General features: G+C 40.8%; 1 protein-coding gene across 1 annotated transcript in view; it reads right to left on the bottom strand.

Annotated features, from left to right (window-relative positions):
- Window positions 1-12383, bottom strand: part of rgs11 (regulator of G protein signaling 11) — a 52385-nt gene that overhangs the window by 15638 nt on the left and 24364 nt on the right. Inside the window, exons 8-9 of the mRNA XM_039776053.1 lie at window positions 5346-5414; window positions 1945-1968 (exon numbers count right to left, since the gene is read on the bottom strand). Of these exons, the coding sequence (XP_039631987.1) occupies window positions 1945-1968; window positions 5346-5414 (93 nt within the window). The remainder of the gene's footprint in view (window positions 1-1944; window positions 1969-5345; window positions 5415-12383) is intronic.

Here is a 12383-nt window from a genome sequence, read left to right as displayed (position 1 = left end):
GACCTTTATGTTGTCATGCAGTGGACGTCACGAGTCGCTGTCTCTGATCCGATTACCATAGCGGCGCTGTAATTCTGGTAGAAAAATACACGTATGAGTTCTAATCAGGTGAAAAGAAAGTGAAACGGAAAACTAACATCAGAATTGGATTCAGCATCCTAAAAACTATAACGTTTAAATAATCGGTAAGAAATATGCTTCCAAATAAGAGTAAAAAAACTATAAGCTGAACACAATCATAACAACTCAACTCAACTCAACTTTATTTATATAGCACATTTAAAACAACATCGGAATGCTGTGGCTAAAGTGTTTTACAATAATAGAATTTAAGAAAAACATACAATTAACATGAATAACATAATAGAAATAAAATAAATAATAAATAGAAGTAATGTTACATAATCAAAATGAGGAAACCATCAGTATTACTAAAGGTGACAGAATGCAAGTGAATAGAAATGAGTCTTTAATCTCGTTTTGAATTGTAGACGTCTCCTTTATGTGACGAGGTAAAGAGTTTCACAGGCGAGGAGTGGCGGCTGCCAAAGTCCTGTCTGTCCCCCTTAGTTTGACACTCGGTACGAGGGACAACAAGGGACAACTGACCAGAAGATCTAAGCACTCTAGATGGCTGGTGTAAAACACACAATTCAGATAAATAGACGGGAGCAAGGCCATGTAAAGATTTAAAAACTAGCAACAAGATTTTAAAGTCAATTTAAAAACTGACAAGCATAGCGATCAGGTCTAGGATTTGAATCCAGAACCTTGGAGCTGTTAGGCAGCAGTGTCAACCTCTGTGCATTACTAACACAGCATTCTCCAACCCACTTCATCAAGTTCATTATCTTGGGGGCTGAAGCCAATCGTGCCAAACTGATGCAATGAAGGAACCCGTCCCCCAATTGATCACATAACCACCTCATGTAGGGTCAATTAACATAACCTGCCCTTCTTTAGGTATGTAGGTGGAAAATGTATATAGACATGAGGAGAACATGCAAACTCCACAGAGACATCCACCACTGACAGAGTCTCATCAAGGACGCTTGAAATGTGATGCACTGTGCCATCATGTTGCCTGCTCTACATACTGAATTAATCAAACGCAATACTCTTTTACAGTCTGAACATGATATACATGTACTCCACAGAAGAAGCAGCTGGGCCAGGATCCTGGAGCTAACTGACTGTTTTGTTTTTTGGCACAATTGTATCAGAAAGAAGACTTTTTATTGTTTCAAAATACAAATGGGATGAGTAAAGGAAGAACACAGAATGTCAAAATAAACAGAAAGGTAAAACCCCACTGAGCTTTCCTTCTCAAAGCTTTTTTTATCCAGTAAACTTATCTACATTCAAAGATGGCGATTGGTATTTCACTTTTTCTCTCACTATGTGTCTTCAATCCATTGTGTTTTCTGACTCTCTGTCAATAAACCTGTGATTCACCCACTTTTGGGGATTACTCAGCAACTAGTGATGAATGGCCTTAAGAAAACCCAGCAGAGGATACCTACAATACCTGGATACCTTACAAAATCCCAGGATCGCCAGGCTACAGTACCCTCTGTTTAGCCTCTATGTTCATGAACCCTTTTGTTTGAATAAGGGGCAGGTGCCAATAACAATCCCAATCCCAGTAGTCTCCTGTGAGGTTTTACAAGCTGCCATCTTGGAGGGATAATGCTGGCTTCCCTGATGATTCTAAAGATTTCCCTTCTGGAACACCACCTGGCCCCCTCATATTTCCCAGTTTGTGCAGAACCTCTTCAACTGCCAGTGAGAGCTTCTTCTCTATACAGTAAACTCTCAATGGCCTTTCCCACCCCAACAGTGTATTGTATTGTGTCCCCTACTTAACTCGAGTCTGTTTTACTATGTGGTTTTATAAAGGAGTTCCAACTCCAGAAGACATATTTATAAGAATGCAGTGCTTACCTCTTTTTTGTAGTATTCACTGTTCTTTTCTGAGAAAGGAAAAATAAGCATTGTTAAAACTGTTAAAAATCATTTATTGTATTTCTGTTACTATACTTTTGCATACATACTGTAATAGAAAGGTAAAGCAGTACTTACTTGTAGATTAAATGAAGCAAGAAGTAAAAATGCAGAAAGTTAGTAAAAGCTGACAAGAAACATGAAGCACCAAATGTCTTTTATTCTGTTTTAATTTCTTTTTTCTATGCATTTTTCATACAATAACATCTGTTGATTTTTGCATATTTACTACTAGGCTATCACCTTTGTGTCTGTAGTACTAGGTTGTTGTACCGTGTTAGCCATTATGAATGTAGAGAAAAGCCAAGCAAAATGACACCTTTTATTGGCTAACTAAAAAGATTACAATATGCAAGCTTTCGAGGCAACTCAGGCCCCTTCGTCAGGCAAGATGTAATGGGTTAGGGTTAGGGTTGATTACATCTGGCTTGAAGAAGGGGCCTGAGTTGCCTCGAAAGCTTGCATATTGTAATCTTTTTAGTTAGCCAATAAAAGGTGTCATTTTGCTTGGCTTTTCTCTACCTTTGTGTCTTAATGTGTAAATATATTGGATGGCATGGACTATATAAATAAATATATTCAGACTGCTTTGAATACAATTGTGTTATTCAATGCAATAAAGATCTTACAGAGTGAGGAAGGCTCCATTACCAGGGGCCAATTCTGACTATGTCACTAAATGTCACTTATACTCAGGGGCCATTTTGTTATGTCCCCCCATCTAATTAATGCAAATAGCTTGGTCCTTCAAACAGAAAGTCATGTGACCTCTGGACACAGTCAAGAGGTTTAGTTGTTGATTGACCAAATTTTGGAACATGCAAGATGAGTGATTTTAAGTCACTGTTGTATCTTTGTTGGTTCTAGCTTCCCCTCTTTTATTTTCACATGCTGCTATCTCTGTGAAGATTGGTGACATAAATAAAAAGACATCTAGTGAGTTGCGATTCTGGGCAGTAAAACACATTGTTAATGAAGGAGGTGTGAGGAGAATGACCAGATAGAGACAGTCAAGATGACAGAAGGGCCACAAACAGTCAAACAACAGGTCTTTACACCAGTGGCGTACCGAGGGGCATCCCTAAACAAAGGGCATTTGACCGCAAAAATGGGACAACTTAGGACTGGAAGTCTTGCCTGATGAGTCTCAGTTTGTACTACAGCATGCACATGAATTTAAGCATATGCATCATGAATCCATCAATCAACAGATTTATGACAGAGTGACCAGAAAGAGGCCTCTCCTCAGTAAAAGACACATGAATGCCCACTTGGAGTTTGCAAAAAGACACCTAAAGGATTCAGAAAGTGAGAAAGAAAATCCTCTGGTCTGATGAAACCAAGATTAATGTCACTTCAGGTGGTAACCAAGCACTGCTTATTATCTGAGCAATACCATTTCAATTGTGACCACATCATGTTGTAAGGATGTTTAACAGGATCATCTCCAGACAGAGGAGCAGCTTCAGCGACAGACTGCTGTCACCGTCCTGCTCCACTGACAGACTGAGGAGATCGTTCCTCCTCCACACTATGCGACTCTTCAATTCCACCCGGGGGGGGGGGTAAACGTTTACATTATACAAAGTTACTGTCTGTTATACCAGCATTTTTATCACTATTTAATTTAATATTGTTTTTTATCAGTATGGTGCTGCTGGAGTTTGTGAATTTCCCCTTGGGATTAATAAAGTATCTATCTGTCTATCTATCTGTCTATCTATCTATTGGCAGGGACTGGGAGACTAGACAGGGTTGAGGGTAAGCTGAACAGAGCAAAGGATGGAGATATCCTCAATGAAAACCTTCTCCAAAGCAATCTGGACATCGGACTGGGCAGAAGGTTCACCTTCCAACAGGATAGTGACCCTAAGCACCAAGCAAAGACAACACAGGAGTGGCTTAGGGACAACTTTGTGAATGTCCTTGAGTGCCCCAGCCACAGCCCAAACTTAAATGCAGTCAAACATCTCCTCTGGAGTGACCAGAAAACAACTGTTCCCTGTTGGTCTCAATCCAGCTTCATAGAGAACAATGTGAGAAAATCCCCAAATCCAGGTGAGAGAAGCTTGCCGTGTCAGAACCAAGAAGACTCCTGGGAGTGATGTCTGCCAAAAGAGCCACAACTAAGCACCCAGTAAGGGGTTCTCTCATCAAGTGTAATGTCTATACAAAAAATGGTGTATTTATGATAACAAAATACAAATGAGGTATAATCAAAAGGAGATCTTCAAGTAAAAACTAAGCACTTGAGCCTTTTGAGCAAGGCCCTTAACCTGAAAATTGATCCAGAGGTGCTGAACAATGGCCAACCCTGTGTTCTGACCACTAAAGGTCATGTGAAAAGACAATTTCCCCTCAGGGATTAATAAAATACATCAAATCAAAAATCAACATCAAAGATAAAAAGTCCCTGATTTTGGACCCTTCCTACACAAATATTGAATTCACGTCTACCAGGAGGGATTGGTTGTCTGCATGCCATCAACAAGCCCTTTCTTTACCTCCCTGAAATCTCTTCTCACCCTTAGCCTCTTCCTCCTGCTCCTAAGCTGTCACCTCTGCTCACTTTTGGACTCTAGACTTGAAGGAAACTATGAGATGACATACAGGCCAGGCCTCCAAAATAATTCCCCATCTCTAGGGGAGCTCTTTGAACCCTGGTTAGCTATAAAAGGGACACAGCGTGGAAGAAGCTTACCATAGGGGCAAAACACCCGAGCTCCTTCCATGAAGTGGATAGCAATGACTGCATCCTGACATTCCTGATAGACCTGCATATGGACGGTGGTGTCCGGTTTCTTCTGACTTGCCATTATGTACTGCCCACTTTTGATCAGTACATGTTCCACCTGTTATACCAAGTCGCGTGAGGCTGTAATATTGGAACACTTAATTGCTCTCTCCTTGTCGGTCAGTGAGTGTCAAAGCCCATTTGGAGGCCTAGGTGGGGCAGATGGATGTCGCACATTGTTGTCCAATGTAGTGGTTAGTCAGACTTTGATAACCTGTTGGGGACGGTCCCCCTTGGTGTCTGGAGTGAACACCTTTTTGTGTATATAACAAGGACTTTAAGGAACATGTGACCCTTGATGTAGAGACTGTGCTCTGCCATATTAGTGGTGCCCATGCTTCTGGCATCCTCTTGCTAGATGTGTACATCGCCCCATTTAATGTCACTTAATGACCCTCATAGCACCATACTTTAATGTATGGTTTTACAGATTTACATATGCCATTGTAAATTTCTTCACAAGAGGTAGACTGCAGTGCACAAACATTTCAAGTGATCAGTCTAACAACTTTTAAAAATGTAAATCTAATAAGAAGAAAAATCTAACCATCTGCACTCTGGAGTTGAGGCAGTTTCCTCGTTCTGGACCTCGTTCCAAAACATCAAAGGCTCCTGGCTGTAATAAAGAAGAAATAAAGCCATTTTAAATGGAAAAAATAGGCATTGCATTAAACAAAGCTGGACCAGTGGTCCTCAACCGGCACACCCAACAAGGCATCTCCTGCGGACTCCAGCAGAAATACCTTTAATTTTTATTTGTTACTTCCATGTACATGCAAGTTTGGTGATGGGGTCACACATTCGCTACCGATTTCAATTCATCCTTTGATTCTACCATGTTCAAAACATTGAATAAAGCTGACTTTAGCATAATCTCTCTATGTGTGTCTTTGTGTGTGTGTTGTGTGTGTTTGTATGGTCTGTCTATGAAAAATCAAAATTGATTTTCACATCTTAAAATTACAATTTATGTCAGAAAATTATTTGCTTTTTTTGCATTGTGTTGAGCTATTGGATGACTACGTCCTAGCAAAGATGCTAACATTTAGCACAAACCATTTCTGAGATATTTGGCCTGAAGCCTGTGTACATTGATAACTTCCAAAAACTTTAGCCTATCTTCTTCAAAAAAGTCATTGTGTTTGTCTTCTTACACGCTCAAGGTCTATGGTTTTTAGCCCAATTTGTCCAGTAGTTAGCTCCATATGCTTAAAAAACCAGTCTGACCTTTGTCCAATAACAACAATGACATTTATTTCTAATGCATGCTGTAAGGGCCATGGAGGATGGACGGTTATCCTGGCCGAAATGGAGACTGATTTCTTGTCTGGCCAGGAGGCAATAATGGAATAACTATAGGAATGGAGACACAACCTGGCCAGAACACCCTGTAATCTTCATCCCGACTAGGATGGAGTAAGGTATATATAATGATTGAACAGGGTGGACGTGGATACCAGGATAGTTCACACACCCACAGGGTGTTCTCAATCAGGATACCCACAGGGCTTCATGAGAATTGGAGAGAAGAAATGCAGCCCTGCCTGGGAAGGACAACACTGACCAGGAAATGCTCCCAACATACAGGGTAGTGACAATGAAAGCATTCCCAGGTCTTACTTGAAAATGAGCCCACCTCCTCACATCAGGGAGTCAAAGTCAGGAGGAAATGGTTGACATTGAACTGGAGGTGTAGAAGAACAGGAAGATGTTTATTAACTTAAACTGTGGTATTTGTGGCTGTGTGCACTGTAAAAGGAGGTAATGAAAATAAAAATGCATTATTTTAAATGCAGAGTTGTGTTGGGTAATATTTTGTCTGAGGTTTAGGGGTCATTGGTGGCTTCTGGGGTTTTGCTACCACAGGAACACTGCCCTCTAGCATATTGGGGGACATAGTACCTAGTTGCTGGTGTCTTTTCTGGTTCTCCAATCCAGACAGAGAGCTTGTCCTACTTTCTTTTCTTACGGCACCCCATTTGGGCAAGAAATTACCTTATGGGATGCCCATCCATCTCCTGCAGCACGCACAATATATATATTTGTTGTCCCCGTTTACTTCTAAGTCCAAACAAAACAACACTTAATGGTGAAAAAGGAAAAAAACTATTGCCATGAAGATAATGCTGCTGGTATTAATCAGGCTTTCTTGTGTTCTGTCTGAAAGTCACAGAGCTCGTAGGCTCTGGTCGCTTGGGATAGAAGTAAAGCCTCCTTCTGGCCAGTCCAATTTGTACAGCCCAAAGACCAGAAGGAGCGGAGTCAGTTGCCCTCACTAGGCGGTTTCTCTGTAATGTGGAGGAAGAAAAGGACAAGACAGTTAGTGGCAGCACCTTTTCTCTGCCAAGGGTGGTATCACATACCTGGGAAAAACTTAATGGGTGATCACTGATGCACATGCGTGACAAGTGCATATTGGACAGCTAAAGGGAATTCTATGGCTGGCACTGTGTCTTAATGCCTCTCTTTTTTCTCCCTCTACAGACCAATTGATTGACATCTAGAATCTAGACTTCTTGTGCTGCGGTGGGCTGGCGCCCTGGCTGGGGTTTGTTTCCTGCCTTGCACCCTTGGTTGGCTGGGATTGGCTCCAGCAGACCCCCTTGACCCTGTAGTTAGGATATAGCAGGTTGGATAATGGATGGATGGATCACTTCTTGTGTTCGTCCAACTGGACCTGCCTCTTCCTCTCAGAAGGGCACAAAACTTGAAACTCCACCATCTTGGGACAGTTCTGTCATGAACTCATGTCTGTGGAGACGACTCTGTGATATTTGCTTGTTTTTTTTTAATCTTGCTGTCTCCAAATATATGGGGAGGCCATCTTGGCACCCCAATTCTTTATCATTGTCCTCTCTTTTTGTTACTATATATATATATATATATATATATATATATATATATATATATATATATATATATATATATATCTATATATATATATATATAGTGGAAGCCGGCCTGGACACAGACAAGCGGACACGTTGACGTCACCCACAACACGTTTATTATACATATTTCTATTATTTACAAGTCAATAAGTGCACCACAACAACCCCAAATACTCCCCCAAAGTCCTGGCCAACATGAATGCCTTTCTATTCTCTTCAGGCCGCCTCTTTCCCTCTCAACCCGAGCTCTGTCCTTCTCCTCACCCGACTCCAGCTCTGAATGAAGGGAGGCGGCCCCTTTTATAATCACAGGGATGTGCTCCAGGTATTTCCCAGCAATCTTCCACCGACACGCCCCAGTGTGGCGGAAGTGCCAGCTGCATCCCCGGAAGCACTCCGGGTGTCCCTGCTCTTCTTCCCCCCAGCACTTCCGGGAAGTGCTGAGGTCCAGGGTCCCCAAGGCATTGGGGCGCCCCCTGGCGGTGACCACGGGCCCCTACAGGGTTCAGCTTCAAAGCCCTGCACATGTGGCTACCAAAGCAACCAGGGCGGCCGCCCCTCATGGTCTGCGGGAGGCGTAAGCCCTCCTCCGGTCTTCTGAGGCATCCTGGCTGGGTCCCCCGAGCCATCTGCGACAAATATATATATATATATATATATATATATATGTTGCAAGACAGTGTTTTGTGCTTATGTTGTGCTTGATTTTTCCAATTATGTTTGTAGTTTTTGGATATTACACTGAAATCATAAGTGAAGTACACTTAATATGGAAATCCACTGCTTACAGTGGTCTGTGCCTAAAGCACTTTATGTCAGCAGCTCTGCTGATTTTAAAAAGTTTTCATTGCTCTAAACATGGAGTTGATGCATGTGGGGCTTGACTAATCATATTATGAGAGTGCATATTCACCCTCTACAAAGCAATTTGCAAGATATTAAATGGCAGATTTGTCCACGGCAGGCTTAAAATATGCTCTCTTGATCTGGCATTATTGTTAATGTTTTCCTGGGATCAATAAGCGCTTAAGCTTTCAGCCTACAAGCAGCTTACTTGTTGTTTCATCCCAGGAGGCCCCCCACCACCACCACCCCCCCACGCCCTTTCCACAGCAATTTCTCCCCAAAGAATTTTTTTTCCACCTTTGGTACAGTAACTTCCTTGTCTGCCTTTGTGCTAATGGGCTCTCTGACTTTTCTAGCATAAAAGCCTACTGTTATGTAATTTTGGCAAAAGAACTAGATTTGTTTTGGCAGAAGTCCAGGAGGGAACTCAAAGAATTATGGCTGTGTATTGATGAGCATCTAAGCAGACGACAACATGTCTGGTTACTTTGATGCCTGTTACAGATTCATTAGGTCCATGACAATGGGGTAACATGACCTGAAGACAACGTGCCTGAGCAATCTGAGTTACATTTATAGGATCAGGGTAGCTACAGGCAAAGATCACATGACCTAGTGAGAGCATATCTGCGCACTCAGAATTCCTGCTAACACCAGAAGGTTGGCTCCTCAGTTTGTGGGTTTTGGTGCTCCAATTATAATGACTTGTGGTTAGTCATCTGTCTAGGAACTGATGGCCCGGATTCAGAACAGCTTTCAGATTTTCACTCTTGGGACGCAACAGTTCTTGCAGCAGCTAAGGACATACTGCAGTATTGGATACCATAAGACTATAATGCCTTAAGAGGGAAAAGACAGTAATACTTTTTAAATAGAGGCTGATAGATGAAACATAAGTTACAAAATAAGCAACGCCCAAAACCATGAATCTTACTTATCTGCCATTATAGCCAAATCGTGATCTTCAGTTGCTTTTTTATTTTCAGTTATATATTTTTTACAGCATTTTCCTTGGTTTCTAAAAACAATGTAAGTACAATTTTAGGGTTTTTAGAGGTCAAGGAGATTAATGGGCTGCTGTGTTTTTTTGATTTAGGATGTTATCGACAACTTTAAGTTTGAAATACGTGTTCCCAAAGTGCCATTTTGTTGCGTCGCAATCTCTTGCTGTTTATAAGGCAGAGTTTCCAGTCTGTTACTAGGCAAGATGTCTGTGAGTGTGCGACGTTTGATGGGATTACAGTGATGGTATAAAGGTCAGCATTGTACACTTCATCTTTACTGTCTGAGTTTGTGACTACTTCAATACTTCAAACTCTAGCATCATTGTTTGAAAGATATATATGGCTATGGATTGTTGTCCATTGTTCAACTTTGATTTATGTTCTGCGTTTTGGCTTAGGTCATGCGAAATATTCTGGTTTTTGATTCTCTCGCTGTGTCTTTAAAAGAACGACTTTGACTCACATCCTGGGTTTTGTTTACAATTATCATATCTTTCCGACTTTCACCTTGGTTCATCTTTTCTGTCTTTTTCTGTCTTCTGATTTAGTCTTACTTAAAACTGCTGCCAACATAGGCAGGCATTTCAATCACTACACAAAGACGTAATCAAAATACCATTGCACAAATTCTGAATCTAAGATGACTGTAACTAATAAAGACACTCAAAGTTTTTAGGTTTCTATTGTTGGATAATCAAGAAGTTCATGCCCCTGACCTTAACAGGCCGTGACCGCTGTTTGCCCTGCCAAGCAACTGTACACAATCTAATGCTGCGTTCAAAAGTTATCGGACTATGTGGAGCACTAAGTTGTGATGTTTCACTTTCTCACTTCACTGTGTTCATGTGAATTTCTGTTCAGACTATTCAGAGAAACGTGAGGTCGATGTTGATTTACTGCTTGGTCTGCAAAAAAGGCAATTAAAGATAAATTGCATTTTTTCATGACCATAAAGAGCAAACTAAACAAATTAAATGTGTATCACTTCGCTCCAAATGCAATTCAATCATAAAAATGGCATTTCTGACTAACCAACTTTTTATTCTATTCATTTGACAAAGGCGAAAGGTCAGTGTTCCTTCACAAGTTGGAGAATTCGTGTAGCTTTGTTTTCTCTGAATTGTCTGACTTGTAGCTTTGAATTTGTAAAACATTCATATGCAATTTCTGACTAAGAAACTCATATTTACTGCCGGTCTGATAGCATATGAATGCAGGTTCAGTCCAAAATGGTAGCATCCCCAAGAACTAAAATGTTGTTGCAATAAGACATTAAATATTTTCATCAGTTTTAGCAATTGCATTTTGCTCAAATTAAAACCTAAATAAGACTGCCTTATATTCCAAAATCCTCAAAAAGACACAAAGACCATTAAATGAATGCTAAATAAATCCATAAACTATTAAAGACAAGACAAAAATAAAAAAAAAGACTATATTTTTCAATATGATGCTGGATATTTTCTATATACGTAGGTTAATAGGGTGCTTATTGTCACATTCACGTGTCCAGTGAAATTCACCACTCTCTGGGAGCATCATTAGCGAGTAGAACCACCTTATCTTGAAATGTCTGCACGCTTTATTTGAAAAATCACACGTTATTTAATCTCAAGATTGTTTTTCTTGTATTTACATTTAACAGTATGAGTCGTCAGTCAGTCAGTGATTTTCCAGCCCGCTATATCCTGTGGTATCTAAAGTGGGGACACCATTTGAACAGAGCATGGGCCAAGTCCATCTATATAAAAGCAGATGGCCTATATACTATGGCATAGAGTGCAATAAAATTTTACTTCTACTGGCAATCATACTATATTTCTGAAATCTTCTCAATGCATAGATTATTTATTTTCAGTTTATATTAACACTAGCAACCGGAAGCCCAATCGAATCGAGCTACAAACTCTACGTTTGTGAAATCCATACTTTTTCTGCAAAGAATTATTTGCTTTAAGTCCTTGAAATGATTTTGTTATCATGGCACTGATTTGTGCTTAAAATAGACCTTTTTGGCCGATGTAATGAAGAGCTTCCTGTTTAAATTGGGCTGTGAGACGTGAACTCAGCTCATTTGATTTTTTCCGGCAAACAAATTTTCAAAACAAACCGTATTTTACGACTCCAATCAGAGTTGGAGTAGTAATTATGTTGGAATAGTGGATCATGTCCTGCCAGTCCCCAACGGGTGCATGGATGATTAATGTCAACAACACTGTTGACGTTTGGTTCAACGACCGTTTCTATAGAATCACAATCCATATGCACGGATTATCAAAAGGTTCAGTGTCCTCGTCAGTCATGTGACTTCGTTTCCTACGCGTCCTTTCCGTGGCCACTGCTCTTCTGGCTGTGTTGCGATCATCACTCATTTTAGATCTGAGATCGGCTAAAATTTAAACAATGACTGTTGTTAATACCCAGCCGTCATTACTCAGTTTGCCAATAGATGTCAGAAGGATGGATGCCAAAACCGAACTGCCCAAATATAGATTTCAATATACCAAGCAAATGGCGATATGTTCTAAATTACGTACGGTTCCGGAGCTGTTGAAGGGTTTAAGTCATTCGACGATGTTAGTCCTAAAAAGTACGCCCCGCCAAACCAACGTTCCAAAAACCAACCGAACTTACTGTTATCTGCTTGGACCAACACCGACTTACTATACTCGGCCGTCCAGCAGCCTCACTGTAGCATTCGAACATTCTTAGCCAATCATGCAATACTGCGTCCGCGTTTGCCACGTTATGTTCTAACTACAGAGTCCCATTGCATGGTTCTAACTTGTATTGAGTCGAGGTATTGACGCGAACACCATGCATACAGGTATTGATGCGAACATC

The sequence above is a fragment of the Polypterus senegalus genome, chromosome 13, assembly GCF_016835505.1.
Source record: "Polypterus senegalus isolate Bchr_013 chromosome 13, ASM1683550v1, whole genome shotgun sequence".
Lineage (NCBI taxonomy): Eukaryota > Metazoa > Chordata > Cladistia > Polypteriformes > Polypteridae > Polypterus > Polypterus senegalus.
The sequence above is the reverse complement of the archived record's forward strand: the minus strand, read 5'-3'. Positions and strand labels throughout refer to the sequence as shown.